At 56.8% G+C, this 20,623-nt stretch overlaps 1 protein-coding gene across 5 annotated transcripts in view; it reads right to left on the bottom strand.

The window, feature by feature from the left end:
• The window catches only part of PPP1R37 (protein phosphatase 1 regulatory subunit 37), a 44,411-nt gene extending 23,971 nt beyond the window's left edge, over window positions 1-20,440 (bottom strand). For 2 of the 5 annotated variants that reach the window (XR_003427421.1, XM_027079833.1), the window contains exon 1: window positions 18,844-20,439. Coding sequence is in view for 4 of the 5 variants with exons in the window: in XM_027079833.1 (XP_026935634.1) it covers window positions 18,844-19,045 (202 nt within the window). In the remaining variant the exon portion in view is untranslated. Of the gene's footprint in view, window positions 1-18,843 lie in introns of all 5 variants that reach the window. The other 3 variants (XM_027079830.1, XM_027079831.1, XM_027079832.1) reach the window with 2 other exon arrangements.
• Between the last annotated feature and the right edge of the window lie 183 nt (window positions 20,441-20,623).

Genomic DNA, 20,623 nt, shown 5'->3' with positions numbered 1-20,623 from the left:
TGTGTGTGTGTGTGTGTGTGTGTGTGTGTGTGTGTGTGTGTGTGTGTCGGGAGGTCCGCTGAGGCCTCCATGAGCCTCCAGCTGGAAGGAGCTTCCCAAAGAGACGTGTACATCTGAGGACACTGGTGACTTTCTGCCTCGTGGCACGAACCTGCCTTCTCAACACAGAACAGTGTGGCCGATGCCGGAGGGCGTGGCCTCTGGAGGCAGACTGTGCGTTCGGCGGTGCCTGTGGAGCCCAGGCCCCCTTCTCTGAGAGCTGTCCCCAAGCCCCCACGAGGGTGAGCCTGGCCCTCTCAGGCCCCATTTGACAGGAAGGATATGGGATCTTTGCTCAGCCTGCATGCGCCTCCTGCGCCAGGGACTTGGACTGGGCAGTCCTGTCCTGACCACCAGGACGGCAAACTATTGGCTCGTGAGCAGACAGAAAGAGGAACACATCAGCAGTGCCTGTGGCCCAAAGAGCTGGAAGCAGTTCTGGTTCCCGTCGGCTTTCAGGCACCCACCTCCTCCCCCGGGGCCCGGGAACTGGCAGAGGCCCCTGTGCCCTTCCAGTGAACACTCTCATTTACCTCACATGGCCCCAAGTGGATGATTCTGGCCTTGACAACTTAAACAGATCCTAACCGCTACAGGAGAAGGCCCTAATCTCTTTACGGTCGAGTCTCCTCTTCTGGAAAATGGTGCCAATGAAACAGACACAGACACACACACACACACACACACACACACGGGCTTCTGGAAGCAGTCACTGAGATCACTCGTGTGAAGTGTCTGGCATAAGGCTGGTGCGTAGTTAACCTGCAGTCACCATCAGCAGCGGCGCACAGCCGGACGCCTCGGCAGCACCGCCGAGAGCGGACGCAGGATGAGAACAGGGCAAACAAAGTGCTCAGCTCCACCTGGAGCTTCCCCAAGCATCTGGCTACAAACCAGCTGCCTCCACCTGTCCCCTGCCTCCTGGTCGCACCACTCTTGCTTGCCTGAAGACAAATATTTACCCAGGGCTGGGCACCCAAGGGCGCAGAAGTGAAGCCTTGGGGACAAATGAGGACCAACAAGAGCAGCAGGAGAAAAGGCCTCCAGGGAGCAGCCCGGCCGGGCCTCTCAGGTGTGGCGCGGGGCCACGCAGCGCTGCTCCTTAGTCATCCCGCCTGCAGCGGGCGGTGCTGCTCCCCACCCTGCAGGGGGCCGAGATCAGGAGCAGGAGGGAAAGCTCTCAGCCTAGCGCTCCAGGCACCCGCTTGCTGCCACTGCGCCGCACAGGGTTGAAGGCAGCAGACTCCTGGGGGACGAGCCGGGAGAGCTGGACTCCACCCTCTGCGACTCACGGTCCCCCCTCATCTGTGAAGTGGGGCGACAATACCACCTATCCCGTGGGACGGGGTGCGCACAGGACCAGCTGGCGCACGGAGAGCACTCAGCGCTGCGCCCGGTACACAGCGGGCGCTCTGAGCACAGCAGCCACCACCGTCCCAGCTGGTACAGACCTACAGGCCCGAGACGCCCCTCGCAGCCCCGACTGCTCCTCCGGGACTCCTCAGCTCCTGCCTCGTCCACCTTTTGCAAGGCTTCGCACACCTCCCAGTCCTGCCCTCTTCAAAAGAACACCCACGGGCTTCCCTGGTGGCGCAGTGGTTGAGAGTCCGCCTGCCGATGCGGGGGACACGGGTTCGTGCCCCAGTCCGGGAGGATCCCACATGCCGCGGAGCGGCTGGGCCCGTGAGCCATGGCCGCTGAGCCTGCGCGTCCGGAGCCTGTGCTCCACAGCGGGAGAGGCCACAACAGTGAGAGGCCCACGTACCGCAAAAAAAAAAAAAAAAAGAACACCCACACCAGCTCCAAGTCCCAGAGGGTTGGGCAGGCCTCCCGCTCCTCAGCGAGGCACTGCTGCCCAGCCCTCCCCACTGTCCGAGGAGGGAGCAGCTGGGGCAGTGGCTCGTCTCTCAGCTGCCGAGGGCAGAGGCCACGGTCCCTCCTTCTGCCACGGGGCCAAGCACGGGTCCAGGCATCTTGTGTGCTCAGCCATCTGCGGAGGTGCTGGACTTTGGACCAGATGGGCCTGGGGCCCGAGTCTAACTCCAACGAGTACTGGATACTGGACTCCATTTCTCTCTCTTAATCCCACCTGCCTCAAGGGTCAGTGTCTCAGCAGTAACTAAACAGATCCTTCACAGCTGCTCTGCGCCCCACCCCAGGCGGTGATACTGTGAAAACGGTATCCAAAGCAGCTCTGATCCCTGCCTACACGGGGCTCCCAGTCCAGTGGGGGAGACAGACCCATTCCCAGACAGTGATGGCCCCGAGGGGGCAGGGCTAGGGTAGGAGAGCCCAGAAGAGCACCTAACCTGGTCCGGGGGTCAGGGAGGGCTTCCTGGAGGAGAGGCTACCTAACAATGCTGGTCATGTGAGCACAGGGTCTGTGAGTCTCATTCATCATTGCACCCTGGAACACAGCTGCACCTGGCACAGGGCAGGTGCTCCACGGGCATCTGCTGAAGGAAGGAAAGCGGGTAAGGAGACCCAGGGAGGATGAGTAGGAGTCAGCCAAGTAAAGGAGGGAATATCCAATTGAGAGGGCTGGGCACGATCACGTAACGCTGCACAGCTCCAACTACAACCAGCAATTCCACTCCAAGGTCTGTACTCTGGCGAAATTCTTGCTCGCACCCCAGGTGACCTGTACACGAAAGTTCACAGCTGTACCGGTTTGTAATACTGAAAGCCAGAAACAGCCCAAAGGTCCACCAATGGCACAACGGGCAATCTAAGACACAGCCACACAATGGAAAACTCTAGAGCATCTACGTGGATGGAACTGGGACACTGACTTTGAGAGGAAAGGCAAGCCCCAGGAGTCCACGCACGACACAATGCCATTTTTATAACACTCAAAAACAAGCTAAACCAAACACCTTATTGTTCAGCATACACGCATAGGTGATAAAACTTAAAAGAAAAAAAAAGAGGCATGACATTCACAGTGTGCGTCGTAGTAGTCACAGGGCTCTGTGCTCCACCCGCCCACCCAGAGATGGAGGTAAGTCAATGGCAATGCTCTCAGCCGTAAATTGGGAGGCTCAGAGGTGTTCGTTATACTACGCTTGAACTTACGCGTATGCTACACATGCAGTTCATATGCCAAGAAAAGAATTTAATAACAATAATTTTAAAAGCAGAGAGAGGGAGGGACTTCCCTGGCGGTCCAATGGTTAGGACGCCGTGCTTCCAGTGCAGGGGGCATGGGTTCGATCCCTGGTTGGGGAACTAAGATCCCGCAAGCTACCTGGCGTGGCCAAAAAAAAAAAAAAGCAGGAGGAGGGAGAAGAGTGTTGCAGCGGAGGGAACAGCACGTGCAAAGTCTCAGAGGAAAGAGAACTGAGGCGCCTCTGGGGAACTGAAGGTCGCTGTCAGGGTCAAATAAGGCAAACGGGCAAGGGACCCAGCATGGGGCTGGGGGCATCGAGGTGCTTGAAAAGGGTCTGCAAGACACTCAGGGGCTCCCTGCTTCCCATCACTGCCACCCACTGAAGTCCTAGGTACCAAGCTCGACAGGCCAAGCTCGGGGAAGGGGACCTCTGAGAAAGCCAGTGCCCTGCCAGAACCAGCTGGGCTATTTCAGGCTGCCCACCTCAGGCTTCCGGGCAGAAGCGCCAGATGGCCAGCTGGACTCGGAGGCACTGGGGAGTTTGAGTTTGGAATTTTAAAATCAAGTAACTGTGAGCTGTTTACTGGTCCAGCAAAGGCTCCAGGGATGGACACTGGGTGCCTGGAACTTCTCATTGCCCAACCTGACTTTCCTCCTCTATGAAAGGTAACACCACTTACCCTCACGAGGTCTGTCTGGGAACTAAAGGACGTATCATTCTTTACCTAACGATCTGGGCTGGGCAGACAACAGAGAGCAAAACAGATCTGCGTCCCTGCCCTTGGGCAGTAATTACTAGGAAGGCAAATAATCACACAGATAAAAATGACAAATTATAAGAAAGAAAACACTCTTATAGGGCAGAGGTGATGATCATTTAGGTTGGAGGGAGTCATTGGGCAAGACCTGTAAGAGAGAGGAACATTTAGGCTGAGACCTAAAAGACCAGTAAGAGTCAGAAACCCATTCATTCCTTCCTCTATTTTTCGAGTGCCTATTCTGTGCCAGGCGCTGTTCTAGATGCCAGGGCTGCGGCAGTGACCACAGCGCTAGAACGTCCCCTCCAAGTTGCTTACACTGGAGGAGGCAGGCACAAGACAGTCAGCAGATGCACAAAAGTCGTGGAGAGTCTCCCAGGCAGAGGCAAGAGCCAGCGCAGAGGCCTGGCACGTGCGTGCTGGAGGAGCTGGGGTATAGGTTCCCGGGGACTCATTAAGGCTGCAGCGGAGGCAGACTGGATGTGCCCAGGGCCCGGGCCGCCCTGGCCTCTGCCACCTTCCGCGAAGAAGCGTGACCTCAGCAAGTGACTGATGGTACCAAGTCACAAAATGAGGGGCCCCACCAGCTGCACCGGATTGCTCGGCCCGGTGCTCAGCAAACAGTGGCTGCAGTTGTGTTTACAGGAGAACCTCTCCGGAACCTGCTGTCCCTTCGCCTGGGCCTGGCCGCCACTGCACTGCCCCCAGGGTGCGGGCTGCTTCCCCCTCCTCTGCGCTCTCCGTTGTGGAGAGCCAGTGAAAGAGCAAAGGGTAAAGTGATTCTTTCTAAGGAGGCTCCCTGCCTCCACCTTTCCAGAAGGCAAATGATAAATGAGGAAAAATATATCTGCATAATGAAATTCCAAACACTCAATATCTGAAATAGACATAGAATGCTTACAAAAAGTCCCAAAACAAAAATGGGCACAGGGCATGAGGAAGCAACTCTGGGAAGTATGTAACTAACATGGTAACGATAAACAGGTTAACTACTAGTTAAGGAATGTTCATTAAAGGCTTCCCTGGTGGCTCAGTGGTTAAAATCCACCTGCCAGGGCTTCCCGGGTGGCGCAGTGGTTGGGAGTCCGCCTGCCGATGCAGGGGACAGGTTCGTGCCCCGGTCCGGGAAGATCCCACATGCCGCAGAGCAACTAAGCCCATGCGCCACAACTACTGAAGCTGGTGCACCTAGAGCCCGTGCTCCGCAACAAGAGAAGTCACCACAATGAGAAGCCTGCGCACCGCAACGAAGACCCAATGCAGCCAAAATCTAATTAACTGATTAATTAATTTTAAAAAAGGAATGCTCATTAAAACAAAATACCATCTTGGCATCAAGACACCCAAATGCAAGTATTATTCATTTATTCATTCTTTCCAAAAAAAAAAAAAAATCAAGAGATACAACCAAGTCCCTCAAGGCTTCCAGTCCTGTGTGGGCACAGACAGTATATGAGACTTCAAAGGTTCCTACCCTCTGACCTGGTAAAACCACCTTCTAAGAATTTCTTCCGAGAAAGCTACCCGTGAGGAACAGAAAGATTTATGGACAAGGCTGAACGTCACTGCATTATTCATGCAGCTGAAAACTGGAAAGGACCTAAATGCTCAGCAACGCGGAAATGGCTGGAACAAATGGCAACGGCCTGATGATGACAATGGATTGTAATCATGCTTCGTAAAAAATGGAAAATGAAGCAAAAATGCAGGACATTCAACCGTATGCACAGGCTCCAGCCAGTTTTATTTTTATGCATCTGTGGCAGTGTATGGAGCCAAAGAAAAGAGATGGGAAGGAAGTGCTCTGGCATTTCACGCTGACGACATTCATGCACATGTGGTGCGTGTCGTTTCCGATAACAGTCTTGCATCTAGAATATATATAGAACTCTCACAACTCAACCAGAAGACAAATGATCCAATTTTAAAACGGGCAAGGGATCTGAATAGACATTTCCCTCAAGGAGATATACAAGGGCCCAAGAGGCGCGTGAAAAGATGCTCCACATCATCGGCTGTCAGGGAAATGCAGATCCAAACCACTTCATACCCTCTGGGGTGGCTAACGACAAGGACGTAGCATGGAGGGAGCGGAACCCTCATTCAACGGAGGGGCATGATCAGTGGGGCAGTTGCTCAAATGGTTAGAGTCACCAGATGCCCGAGCAGTTTCACTCCTAGAAACGTGAAAGTGTGCGGCCACGCAAAAACCTGAACGTGAATACCCACAGCAGCATTATTCATGACAGCCGGAAAGTGGAAACAACCCAAATGGACATCGACGGATGAAGAGAGCGGTATATCCATGCAACAGAACGTTCTTCAGCAGGAACAAGGAATGAGCTACAGACACATGCACAACGTGCGTGAACTCTGTAAACACTAAGCTCAGGGAAAGAAGACAGACACGAGAGTCCACGTATTGCAGGACTGCATTTATAGGAAATGCCCAGAAGCTAGCGAGACAGAAAGCCAATCAGCGGAGGCCTGCGGGGTGGGGGAGGGGCGCTGGCGTTGCCGGGTGCGGGGTTTCTTCGGGGGGCAATGAAAATGTTCTAAAATTGACTGTGATGACAGATGTACAATTCTGTGAAAAACTGAACTGTTCCCTTTACACTGGTGAAATGTACGTGAATTACATCTCAATAGAGCTTTTTAAAAAATTCCAGATGGTAAGATGAAGAAGTGATTTTCATTTTCTCCTTTAGACTTTCCATCTCTTTCTTTTTTTTTTTTTCTTTTTTACAGTGAACATACCTTACTTTTAAAGTCAGAAAAGAAGCAAAGTAGTATGAGCTTCCAGGGTGACTGCATGCCCTTCTCCCCCAGCTCCCCTCACCAGCTCCAGGAAGGGGGCGAGGAGAAAACTGAGCCACGCGCAGCGCAAGCTCGCTCTGCTGCCCAGTGGGCTGGAGAGAGAATCTCCATTTCCCCAGAGCCCATACACTTCCTATTAATAATAACGCCACACAGCAAGTCGGGGCGGGGAACCCAGGTTCACAACGAGGCAGGTCTCTTCACTTGCCCACCCCTAGGATGTGTCACTCCGCCCCTCAAAGCTACAGAGAAGCCATCCTGAATGCCAGGCCATCCCTCTCCAGCCTGCCGTCTCACTTAGAAAACAAGGAGGTTATCCCTCCACACCTGATAACCGGGATGCTGGGAACAGGGAAGGGGCCTGTGCCAGCCCGGGATTCTCACAGCTGGGTGGTCAGTGAGCACAGGCGTTTCGACCCAACAGCTGGTGGCGGCACAGTAAGCCAGGTGGCCCTGCCTCCCCCACTGCGCTCACCGGCCTGGGAGGTCTTCCCCCAGGACCAGACAGGGTCAGGTTGCTGTCAGGAGTGGGAGCTCTAAGCAGGGCTCCACAGAGGGCTCTGTCTCTGGGCTCTGCCAGTACCCACACCCCAACTCTATCCTAATGGAACAACGCTCACTGGGCACCTGCTCTGCGCCTGGAGCTGCACTGGGGACACAGCAGTGGCCAAGACAGCCCAGCCCTGCCCTCCTGGGGCTCAAAGTCCAGTGGGAAGACAGAGATAGGGCAGGGAAGCCTAGGGAAGCTCAGACCCCGAGGGCCGAGCCCAGGCCCAGCAGGAAGAAGACCCCCGAGCCTCACCCCCCGAGGAATGCAGCACTTTCTAGTCACTGTGATCAAAGTAGGGAGAGCTGGGTCAGGAAGCAAAGATCCCAGGGAACAAAGGGATTTACAGGACAAGGAGGAGATGGAGGAAAAGGAGAGAGGATGGAGGCCTGAGCTGGGGGGCCGGAGGCTGCACACCACTGACACCCTCCACCTCCTCCTGTGACACACCTTGTTGCTGGTGGGGCAGGGGATCAGGTCACCCGCCACAAAGGTAGAAAGGCACACCAAGTTACCAAAACCTGGGCTCTCTTGCCCCACCCCAACCCCCCATGACGAGGAGGAGGTCCTGGCACTCAGTTCCCTAAACGGTGGGGACGACCTATGGACAGAGACAGGGAAACACACACAGTGGGAAAAGACCTCAGACACCACCTTGCTGCACAGAAAGGGCAGTGCCGTGGCCTACAACCCACAGCAAGTCCACAGCAGAAGTGGGTCTGCAACCCCAGACCTGCACTCCCGCACTCCACTGGGCTGGCTAGCTTGGGGGTCTGGCAGACCCGGCAGGGGCGCTCGGTGCCCTCCTCCTCTCTTCAGACTTCCTTTTCTGGCCCTGGGCTACGTGAGGGCGGGGCCCATCTACTACCTGAGGCCCAGCATCCCACTGCGCTTCCTTCTCCACCTACCATACAAGCTCCTGCTCGGGGCCAGGCTCAGTGCCACGTGCTGTGGGCACCAGGGGATACAGTGGCACCGAACCCAACCCACCCCTGCCTTCACGATGCTTACAGTCAAGCGGGCAAGAGAGAACCTCCACAGGCCTGCAGACAAACAGATCGCTGACACCCCCTGGCGGGAACCTATTTAGTGCGCCAGGAAAGAAGGGTTTGCTGGTACCTGAAGCTAGAGCTGTGACAGCAAGGCAGGCCTTCCAGGACACGAGGTGGGGAGCTCCTCGCATGTAGGAACTGAAAAGAAGCCACGGCACTTGAACCCAGAGAGGACGTGGGGAAGGGAGAGCCCAGTCGTGGTCAGCGACGGCAGCGGGGACCGGCCTCCTAAGCTGTTTTAGGGATTCTGCATGGGGTGTGAAAGGCGGTGGGGGGGAAGTGGGCCATTAGTGTGACTGGAAGCTGGGGAGTAACAAAGTCCGCTTTTTCGGGAATGGAGAAGGGGCACAAGAGGGCAGGGAGAGCAGTCAGGACTCCTCCACCTGGCTCACAGCAGAGCGAGGTGGAGGCAAGGAATGAATGAATGCATGAATGAATGAATGCATGGAAGCATGAACAAATGACCCAATGAACATCTTCCTCGGCCCCTGCTCTCTTTTGGGCCCCGAGGCGCTGGCCTGGGGCGCTCATTAGCAGACCCACTTTGCTCAGAGTCCCTGTGGTGCCTGGGTGTGTCCGGTGGTTTGCCTCCTCCAGGGAGCCAGACACAAGATGTCGTCCCTCACGGCGCTGCTGGGTCCAGTGAGGGGAGATGGACCCAAACAAATAACAACAGCGTGAGGAGGTGTCACGGGAACCTGGAAGAGCAGAGCAGCACTCTGTGTGGGGACGACCTGCGCGCCAGTGCAGGAAGGCTGAGCACAGGGAACCAGGATCTTGGGTCAGGACTGAGGAGGACAGACACCAGCTTGGGAAGGGCCCCCACCAGGCTCAGGGGCGTGGCCTCTACCCTGTGGTGACGAAGGGGCCCTTGGAGGCTTTTCGGGAGCAGAGGATGAGCCCTGTGCCTTCTGGTTCAAACAAGGCTCCTTCCCTTACTATCTGTGTGGCCTTGGCACCCGTGAGCCTCAGCTTTCCCTTCTGGCTGCTGTGAAGAGCTTAGATCACCACCATCGTCATCACCACCCCAAAGCATGACCCTCCGCAGGGTCACTTCCCTGGCGTTTGCTTTCATCTTCCGGCAGTCCCACCCTTCCTCCCTCCCACCAGCCCTGTTGCTCTGAGGAACCCAGTGAGTTCAGCTGGGAAGGTGCTCTGCTTTGCACAAAGGGGAGGGCTGCCCAGAACACGAGCGGCTCTCCCACTACACTGCTGATGGCAGCTGGCAGGAGACTAAGGCTGTGGAGAGACGGAGGGGTGGGCGTGAAGGTGGCACACGAGTCAGACCCCAACGGGTTCCAAGAGGGGCCCGCCCACCCGACTGGGGAGGACATCCCAGCTGGGATCCAACAAGGCCTCCGCAGAATCAGACCACAGGGCTCCCACCCCAGGCTTCCGCTGGAAAGGGAGAGGGTGTCAGGCAAGTGACATGAGCCGAACGGCTGCCAGCAGACACTTCCAAGCTGCCACCCCCACCCTGAGGCAACGGCTCCACAGCAGTTGCAGAAAGTAAGGCAGGCGGTGAGAATAACTTTACAGAGTGCCACCGTGTACCTCCATCCACCGCCGATCCATCCACATGAGGGCCTGCGGAGCGCCAGGCACCACGAGAAGTGGGACCCAGAGGGAAGCCAAAGCAAGATGGGCTCTGCCTTCGTGGAACTGCCTTCCCAACAGCGGGGGAAACAACCAAAGCATGATGGCTGTCAATCACTCCTGTGGCCACCTGGCCTCGGAAACGCCCTTCTGGAACACGGGACCCCCTCCATCTCTCCCACACCAACTGAAAACGCCAGACCCCAGCCTCCTGTTGCAGCTCTAGCCTGCAAAGCCCCCCGAAGAGGGGGCTGCCCTAACACGAGCAGCACCGGGGCCAGGGTGGGCAGTGACGGTGGCAGCCGGGAAGCGGTGACATCCAGGACCCAGGGCATTCTCACCAGATCTGCTGGAGTTGGAGTGTGCTCCTGGCTGCGAAGGCCCCGGGCCTGGCTCCTCCCAGAGAGCCAGAAACCTTTGAAATAGACTCCTCGTCTGCCAAAATAGCTTCACGAATGAGCAAATTGTGACACAGGGAGGTTTGGGGACGTGCCTGAATTCCTGCAGCTGCATTCACAGCAGGCAGAGCACTCGCCTATCCCATCCAGCCCAGGGTCACGGGACGGTCAGCCTGCTCTCAGAGAGGAGGGAGTCCGGGCAGGCTCACGAGGGACACGACCCCATTCAACTCTAACAACCCCTTACTGAGTGCCCGCAGTAGCTGGTTACTGGGCCAGTCGCTTCCCAAGTTCCGAATAATCGAATCCTCAATCCCCATACAAATGGGGATACTGAGGCAGAGAAGCTGGGCGACCACCTCAGGGCAGAGCTGGACTGGCACCAGCACGCTCCAAAGCCCGAGCCCCAGGCTGCCTCTCCTGTTACTACCGCTTCACAGATACGGGAATGGGGTCCACTGGGGGCTCCACGGTCTCCTACTGGAAACTCTAGGACCACATATTCTAGAATTCAGAATTTCCTGGCTTTCAGAAAGGTGATAGGATACCTACTACTGAAATATTACGTAAGACCCCCCGCAGGGCCTGGGTCAGATCTTAGAGCTTTCTGGATCCGGGAAGTGGGGGCCCTAAGGGGATTCTACAGGTGAAGCCAGTGGCTGAGGTCACACGGGGGAGGTAGTGTGAGCACCCAAGTGCACAGCGGCCACTGCCCACCACCTCACCCAAGGGCAGGAGGAACTAACGGGGGGCGGGGGGCTGGAGCTCAGAGACCCAAGGAGGGAACGGATGGGGGAAACTGTCACCTTGGAAGTGTTAGGGAGAACACTGCAATGGCAAAACCTTCTGGGGGAGGGGGAGGTTCAGATAAAGCTGGTGAATAAATGAAGAAGTCAAATGTCAGCTACTAGGGGCTTCCCTGGTGGCGCCGTGGTTAAGAATCCACCTGCCAATGCAGGGGACACAGGTTCGAGCCCCGGTCCGGGAAGACCCCACATGCCGCGGAGCAATGAAGCCCGCGTGCCACAACTACTGAGCCTGCGCTCTAGAGCCCACGACCCACAACTACTGAAGTCCGCGCACTTAGAGCCTGTGCTCCGCAACAAGAGAAACCACCGCAATGAGAAGCCCGCGCACCGCAACTAAAAGTAGTCCCTGCTCGCCGCACTAGAGAAAGCCCGCGCGCAGCAACGAAGACCCAATGCAGCCAAAAATAAATAAATTAATTAATTAATTAAATCTATTTAAAAAAAAAAAAGTCAGCTACTGGCCAGTGCAGGGCCACATGGAGCCAAGAGCCTACAGGCTCGTGGCCCATGGCTACCTCCCTGGTCCCCAGCCTCGGTCTCACCCTCTTCACGCCACACTCCCAGAAGGTTCTGTTAAAAACAGTAGGCATGCCCCACCTGCTGGCTCCCCACCACCCTCAGGCTAACACAGCCTACAAAGCCCCACCTGGGTGGTCCCCCCCAGCCTTCTCCAGTCTCACCTCCGACCCTCCTGCCGCCAACTCGACTTCTGACTCCAGTAAGGTCAGCTTTTTTCTCTTCCCAGATGCTCCTCACTGGCTCTCTCTGCCTCCAACCCTTCACACATACTTCCACTGCTCCTCAAGGGGCTAACTCCAGTGATTTCTTCAGGCCTGAGATGGCCCTTCCTCCAGGAAGCCACCTTTGCCCTGCCCGTCAGCCCTCAGCTCTTCCCAGTCAGGGTCCTGGGCACCCCGGTTGGATTAGAACTGTTTACTGTGGGTCTCCCTCACTCAACTGTGACCTCCATGGTGGCGGGGCCGGGCCTGTCTTCTTCCCAGACCCCTAACACTCGCATTCACTAAATGAGAGGCTGCTCACGCATTCGGCCGGGAGGTACTGAGCGCCTACCATGTACCGACACTGTGTAGCACGCGAGGAACTTGGGCCCAGGGTCAGGATAGGGACCCGATGGGGAGGACAGGGAGGCTGCGTGAACCTCCCAGGCCTCCGAAGCTGTCCAAGAACGACGGCGAGCCCCTCCTGAGCGCCAGCCAGCTGGGCCCTTCACTCAGTCTGCTTCTCATCCCTCCACTACCCGGCGAGGCTGGAATCGTCATCTCCGTCTTACAAACGGTCATGGGTTCAGGATGAAGAAACTATACGGCATGCAGAACTGGACGCAGCAACCTGCCGAAGCTCACACAGCCGGGACACAGGGACAAAGAGCGCAGGCCCCGCAGCCAGACTGCCTGGGTTTGAATCCCAGCTCCCCACTGCCTGGCTTTGTGACGACCTCAGGCAAGTGACCTCGCCTCTCTGTGCTTCCATTTCCTCATCTACAAACCGGAAAGAATAGCACCTACCTCCCGGGCAGCTGGGAGATGTAACAGAGATACAGACTCAACCCAGCAATGGGCACGTGGGAGCAGTGAGCGGTGACTGCTAGGGTCACTCGGAGAGCAGGGACTTCGGCCTGGGCCCCTCTATGCTCCACCGCAGCAGGCTGCCCGCCCAAATCACATTTCTGCAGTTCCCGCAAGTCCGACACTTCAATTCGCTCTAAAACAAGTCCATGAGGCCAATCCCGGCCAACCCCCGAACTGAGGTCTGGAAGGCAGCCCTGGGACTGAGTGCTGAGTGGCTGAGCTGAATCAAGGGCCCTCAGCAGAAGGACAGCCAAACCTGGCCGTCAGGGGAGCTTTCTAGAAACACAGATTCCTGGCCTCCATTCCCAGAAGCTGCCTCAGTCACGGCCAGTTCAGCCCGGAGCGCCTGGCTCCATGCTTCTTAATACTTTTGCAGCCAAACGCCTGTGAGAGACAGGAGACGCCTGGCTCCCAGTAACATGCGCTCACACCGCAGACGACCCCCCGGATGACCGTGTGCCGAGCGCCCGCGGTGAGGGGACCCCACGGGGCCCGAGAGCTCCTCCTCGGGGCGCTGAGGGAGAGCCCCGTCCGGGCACAGGCCAGTCAAGTCCTCCCAAAAGCTTTCTCCCAAATGCCACGGCGGCACATGAGATCCGACGGAAAGCCTCACTCTCCTGCCACTCATCACCCCGGCTGGTGCCCCGAGCCCTCCTGGGTGCCAGGCAGAGGTCACAGAGGTGACTCTCGTGGTCTTCGCCCTTGAAGAGGGAAACACGATGAGAAAGCGCAGCGGGTGTAGGAAGGAGGGTGGCCCACCTGAGCCCCAGGGCGCAGAGGGCCCAGCCTGGCGAAGCAGGCGCTCCCCACACAGGCCCGTCCACACAGTCGGGTCCCCACGGGGCAGAGGGCCGGGGAGCCGGGCCATTCTACAGAGGGGAGGGGCTCAGGGGGCAGCCGTAATTTGTCGACAGTCACGGCCAGCGGCTGAGAGGCTGCAGGTAATGCTTTGAGCTCGACTCTTGGTGCCCTTGCTGCCTCTCAGGCTGGGGGAGGGCCGAGACAGGCTGATTGAGTTTCAGCTCAGAGAGACCAGGCAACTTGCCCAGAGTCACCCAGCTTGTAACGGGCAGGATCATCCCTGTCAGGGACGTCGGGGCACTTGTCTCGGAGGAGTAGGCCTCTGAAGGACAGACAGCAGGGTTCTGACGAGGGAGACGCTAGGGGAGGCAGTAATGCACTGAGGGCGCGGGGCGGGGGGGGGGGGGGGGGGGAGGCTGGCAACGACCGGAATAACGAGGGGGACACCCACCGAGTGCTTGCTGTTGACGCTGTTATCTCACTTAATCCTCACCGCCCTGTGAGGAGGTACTAATGTCAGCTGTATTTTATAGAGAGAAAAATCACAGGCAGAGAGAACAATTGCCCAAAATCACACGGCAGAGTCTACGTGCCAACACCGGCAGTAGGAGGTGAGGTTGGGCCCACATGGAAATCTGGGCGAAAGCATTAAAGCCGCCCCCCAAGACCCCACTCCCTCCGCCCCAGCAAGACCACCCACCACTTAGGCTAAAACGAGCCATTAACTAGTAAGAGAGCCTCTCCCACCACTGACAGGTACCTTCTCACCAGTCCAACCAGTTTCAAGGACTGAATTTGCAGCACGGGTTTCAATGAGAACAAACAGTAAGGCATTTATTTCCATCCTCTCTGATCGTCATTTAAGAACATCATGGCCTGTGTACATATAGCTGTTTCACTTTGTTATAAAGCAGAAACTAACACACCACTGTAAAGCAATTATACTCCAATAAAGATGTTAAAAAAAAAAAAATCGTGGCCACTGTCCCCACCACCCCTCCCCCCTCCCCACCCCAGCCTCGAAGCTTGGGCAGCTAGAGGTGGGCACGTTCCGGCCCCCTGCACCTTGCAGACACCTCCACTTCACATGAGGAACTTCCTGGTGGGCACAACTCCCCTACCCCCACTCCAGGACAGACTCCGCAGGCTGGAGGTCAGGGAGCAGGGAATGAGTCATGGGCGGGACTGGAGGGAGGGGAGACAGCCTTCCAGACCGCAGCCGGTGTCATGTGCTCTCCCGATGCCTGCCTCGCAAACCCCATGTCTCCTCCCCACATGGCGTTCAGCTGGGACTGGGGAGACAGCTGAGCCTCAGGTCATTCTTGCAGTTTGGTCTGAAGAGTTCCTGGTACACAACCGGCCCTGGTCCTCAGAGGAGCTGGGAACGCAGGGCCTGCCGCCACGGGACTGGGGGGCGGGGGCGTGCACCAGGCCAGCCCCTCCTCCACCGGCATCCACTTCCACCCCCCACAGGGAGAGTGGAGCGCACCCTGTGCCCAGCCTGGCAGTACTGAGGCAGCCTCCTCCCCAGCTTCACGTCCCTTCCACTCGCAACCGGCTTGCCACAGAGACCCTGCCTTCCCCACCAGGTCCATGCCCTCCATTCAGATATCCTGGGTGGTCAGCAGGGCAGGGATCACAATTTCACAGATGAGGAGACAGACAAGCTCAGCAAGAATAAGTGCCTTGCTAGGGCCGCAGCATATGCTGCGGCCAGGGCTGGCCTGGAGGCGCACCCCGGCTAGAGGGGCCCCAAGGATGGCCTGGCCTCACCCCTTCCAAAACGGCTGCACACACGCCCCTGGCGTTCATTCAACCACGATAACTGTTGTGTCTTTCGAGGGGCTGGGTAGAAACGAGGACAGACAGTGTCTATTCCCCGATTCCAGCGGGGGAAAGAGACCACCGAAACAAAATAAACGTGCATGGTAACAGGAGATGGCCTTTAGTGCAATGAGAAAATAAGCAGGCCCCTGGCACTGGGGGCAGGCGGGGACACCATGTGACATGGGAGCCAGGGAAGGCCCTTCTGAGTGCTGGGCCGGGTTGACCCTCTGTAGGCCTGAGACCCTCCTGCACCATCTCCCTCCTTCAGACGTCTGGTCTCCAGGAATCCCCCAACACGTGACCTCTGACAGGGCCTGATGGGGCTCTTGCCTTAGGCAGACACCCCCAGAGGCTCCCACACAGCTGGGTCACCACCTAGTCTCAGTCCCAGCCCTCCTCCACCCCAGTCAGAGGCTGTGTCAGAGCCTAGCTGAGCTCTCCTCCCAGGGCAAGGCCCTGCTGAAAGGGCGCCCTGTGCTGGCCCCCAATTCCTCTAGTGGCTGCTTGCTCCCAGCTCCCGGCTCCCAGCTCCTGCACCTCCTGGCCGAGGCAACTTCTCCAACTCTGCGATGGAGAACAGCTTCTGAAGGACCTCTCTTCCAATTCAGATCCGCCAACTCCTCCCTCACCCTTGGCCTTGGGGTCGTGTCACCACAGCAGGCCCCAGAATGACTCCTTCCTCACGCTTCCCACTAGGGCCACAGCTCAAATGACACCCCCTGTGCTTTCCCACAGTTTACAGACCAACTCCAACAGATCTCCTGCCCCTCCTGCAAGTCTGGCCGGCTCCTCCCTGAAGCCCCCAGCCAAGATCCTTGGCTCTCTCAACTAGGCAGATCCTTGGCCCGACTTGCCACGGCCTGGGGGGCGAGCCTCCACCTCCCTCAGTCCCAGGCCAGCCCACCCCTCCACTGTCCTCAGGCACTGCCAGGCCCGCCAAATCCCACCATCCAAACTCACCAACTTCACCAACGAACCCTGCTCTGCCTGGGGCCCAAGATCCCCCAACTCCTTCCCTGTCAGGTCAGTGGCAACCCCTCTCCCCGGCCCAGACAGACCAACTCTCCCAGCCGAAAAAAATCGATCCATTTCTCCATGTCATCACCTCTCCACCTCAGACCCACCGACTCCTCCAGAGGGTGAGTCCATACCCGTCCTTGCCACCCCTCCCTAAACTTCCAGGCATGAGAGACTCCCCCAGCCCGTGCGCCATCACCACCTCCACCCCTTACGGGGGGGGGGGGCAGACCAGTCAGCGACCATCCTCATCCTCTCAACCCCTCCCAGCCAGACGCCAATTGACCCTCTTTCTCGACATTCTTCCCTCCCCCCCCGGGGGTTCCCCCCTCCAAATTCCTTCACTGCATCTCCACAACTGCCACAAGAGAAAAAACAACAACAACAACAAAAACAAAACCGAACTGAATCTGCCTGGATAACAGCAGCTCTTATTTATGTGGCAGGAACTTACAAGGACTGTCTTATTTAATCCTCACAACTACTCCACAGTAGAAATTAGCACCTCCATTTGCAGAGAAAGAAACAGGAGGCTTAGAGAGGAAAAATGGCTTCCCCAAAGCCCAACAGCTGGTAACACACAGCTGTTCCCCTTCTGGGAACCTGCAGACCAGAAACTTTCCCCCACTCCCAACCCCTCCCCGCTCCAGAATCTCCAGCTACGCTAAGGTCCACAAACGGGAACACCTTCCCTTCCCCTTGCCCCGAGCCCACAAATGGACCACCGTTCTGGCCCTCTCCTGGAAGCCTGTGAAGCGGAAACATCCAGGTCCCAGCTCCGTGAACCAACTCCTCTAGGCTGGCCCCTAAAATGACCAGTAGCACCTAACATCTCCCCTAAAATGACCAACAATACCTGCGACTTTATGAAGGCTCACCCTGGCCAATCACTTTGCACACACAATCTTAGTCAGTCCTCTCTGAAACCCTGTGACGTAGTTTTCTCACCCACTTACAGATGGGAAACGGAGGCTCCGAGGAGTGAGGTACCCAGCCTGAGGTTATGCTTCGGGTACATGGGAGTCAGGATTGAACTGGAGCACCGTCTCATCACCATCCTGCTCTGCCTCTCCAGGTCTTTCCCGCTTCCTGGACTGGATATCATGCTGTAGCCGAGGCCCATTCCAACTCTTCCCTTCCTCAGCCCCAGTCCCCCAAGCCCTCCAACCCAAAAGTGCCCGCCTACTCCTGGGGCCAAGAGCGCAGGGACTGGGCTGGCTCCCAAGGCCAAGAATTTTAAATTAACCACCGTCTCTTTAACAATTAATGGCCAAGATGGCATTTATGGTGGTTCCCCGTGTGTTCAGCTTCCAGTTCCCACGTCTCCCACGCTCACATCAAAGCCACCAATTTCTCCACTGCCCACAGACTAGCAACAGTTCCTCCTCTCTCCCCAGGGCCAACAGACCAACTTCTGTAGAGCCGGGGCCGGGCTGATCCCTCTCTTTGCGGGCTCCATCCCAGCAAGACTGCCAGACCTGGCCAGGACTCAACACTGCCAATCCACCCCTGAAGCAACTTTCCACCTTCCCAGCCCTATGGATAAAACACACTCTTCCAACTGCCCTTTCAGTTTCAACACTGAGCCGACCTTCTCCAGAGGACGTACAGCCCATGGACTTGCTCTCTCTCCCCACACCTCAAGCCACCAAAGTTCTTCAATGCTCTCACCTTCAACTGACCGGCAACTCCAATTCCCCAATGCTTCCTCAGGGGAAAGAGAAAAAAAAAAAACACCCTCCTAGAGCCAGGCTCCAAAGTTCCTCTGCTCCTGAGTGACTGACAGTGCTGTGCTTCCCTTTTTTTGGGGGGAGAGGAAAAGGAGGCACGCAGTGACTTTTCTTAAGGCCAAGACTGAATATCTCCTCTATCTTACCCACCCCCAAACTGACCACCAACTCTGCTACTTTTCTGGCAAGTTTGTTTACTTCGACTCCCTTTTCCCAGCCCCAGGATCTACTGACTGGTCTAGAGCCATAATCCAGGTTTATTCCTCTTCCTTCTTTCACCCAAGGAAGTGAACCACATGACCATCCCTTGCCCCGAGGCTTGCAGAACAGCAACTTAACCTTTCTGTCCCCATGGGCCCATCAAACTCCTCCAACTGCCCTTTCAGCGCCAATGTTGACCCACTCTTCCTCCCCTGACCGCTTTATCCTTCTCTGGGGAAACTATAAACTCAAAGGCTACCGCCCTCCTAATCTCCCCAGCCACCAAACTTTCTTTGATTGCTCACCGTTTCAATTCCTAAACAGATCACCTTCAGCGTCCCTTGGGGGGGGTGAGGGGGGGAGTAGCATAAACCAGCTACTTTTCACCTTCCCAACCCAACAGCCACCTCCTCTCTAACACTCTCCAGCTCTAAACTGACGACTGTCTCCTTAAATCATTAGGTGCAACTTATTGAGCTCCACCTCTGTGCTGGGGTCTGCACTGACTCCCAGGTCCCCCACCAGCCCGCCTCCACGCTCCAGCCGTAGCTACCGTGTCTCCACGGGTCTTTGGGTTCCACAGCTCCGGACACGATATCTTCGTCGGACGGGAATGTAACGCGCTTGGCCGCAGCCTTGAGGCGCCCGTCGGCCGGGGGCGATGCGGGGCTGGGAGACGGGGCCTCGGCGGGGGCCTCCTCGGCTTCGCCGTCCGCGCCCGGCTCGGGCGGCGCCTCCTGCGGCGGGACCTCCATCGCCGCCGCCACCTCCTCACGGGGGCCCTGGGGACATGCCCCGGGCCCCGGACTTATCTCTCCGGGCCCTCCCGCCGTCCCGGGGCATGGGCTCAGCCGCTGCTTCAGGCGCCGCCTCCGTCCGCTCTCCTGGTCGTCGTAGTCGTCGCCGCCGGGAGCTCGAGCGCGCCTCCCCCGAGCCCCGTGCGCGCCTGCTCGTTCGCAGCCGCACTTTCGTTAAAGGCCGGTGAGCCCGCCGAGTACCCAGAAAAGCAGAAAATCAATTTAAGTTATTTGCAGGTAGAGTTGTCTCGTGCTTTGTTAAAGGGGGCAAACAAAAGGCAGAAAGAGCCACAGGAAAAAGAAACGTGAGCAGTGAATCTGCAGAGCCGGAACTGCAGAATATGAGGGGCGGGGCGAGGTGGACGCCGTCTCCCAGAGCAGCACGCAAGCGCGAACCTGAGCCGCCCCCACCGCGCCTCCCCGCTTTAATCTAGATAACTAATGTTTAGGCTCTCAGATATTCGTCACGAGCTCAGGCACGGAGAAGGGAATGGAGTTGATAGAAATAAAAATATCTGCTTGGTGGGGCTAGGCCAACTGGTAAGGACAGAAGTAAAGAGATGGAGAACTTGAAAGGGAAGGCGACAGAAGCTGTGTTGAATATATAAGTACAGGTGATGGATGCGGACAGAGGGACCATCTGCCTGCAGACGAAGCCAGTCCCCACTTGCTGGTTAGTCTCTAGCCTTCCATTTGCAGACTGCAGCTTCATCAATAACCCTCTGTATTTGGATAGCGTTGTATAAAATACAATTTAAATTTAAAAATTGAAATAGGAGCCCATAAGGAATATTATAGCCCTGATTTAAGTTGTTTAAAAAACTGAACGAAGGAAGAAATGCCAAAAGCAAGGGACCAATCTGCCAACCAAAATACCGGGCGATGGACCAGGTAGATCACGGAGCCAGTAGCGAACTAGCACGAACTCAAGCCACGCCCCCACAAGGGCTCGATTCAGTCGCTTAATATTCGCATCCGCACTTTCTCCACGCTATCCCAGCCCAACAGGCAACTCGGGGAAGGAGGAGCTAAAACCAAAAAAGGATACATGGGGAGGAGCAGGCGACATCGTTGCTTAGGCAACTCGAAGCTAGGCCCAGGAGTCGCCAAAGGTAGCTCTGTGAATGGATATATGGGAGCTGAGGCTCTCCACATGCTTCATTCAACTTCACTGGCCACCGCGCTTTGACGACTGAGGAGGAACAAAGCAAATCTCATCCATATTTAATGGAATCTTCACTTACCTTCTTAAATAGATTGGACTACAGAGGGGGCAGAAATTACTTTTAAAAGTAAATCTGGGCTTCCCTGGTGGCGCAGTGGTTGAGAGTCCGCCTGCCGATGCAGGGGACGGGGGTTCGTGCTCCGGTCCGGGAGGATCCCACATGCCGCGGAGCGGCTGGGCCCGTGAGCCATGGCCGCTGGGCCTGCGCGTCCGGAGCCTGTGCTCCGCAACGGGAGAGGCCACAACAGTGAGAGGTCCGCGTCCCAAAAAAAAAAAAAAAAAGTAAATCTGCTGAGGGAATCCCCTGGCGA

Source organism: Aethalodelphis obliquidens, unplaced genomic scaffold (genome assembly GCF_003676395.1).
Source record: "Aethalodelphis obliquidens isolate GAN/ISIS:26980383/991018 unplaced genomic scaffold, ASM367639v1 scaffold43, whole genome shotgun sequence".
NCBI classification, from domain to species: domain Eukaryota; kingdom Metazoa; phylum Chordata; class Mammalia; order Artiodactyla; family Delphinidae; genus Aethalodelphis; species Aethalodelphis obliquidens.
The sequence above is the reverse complement of the archived record's forward strand: the minus strand, read 5'-3'. Positions and strand labels throughout refer to the sequence as shown.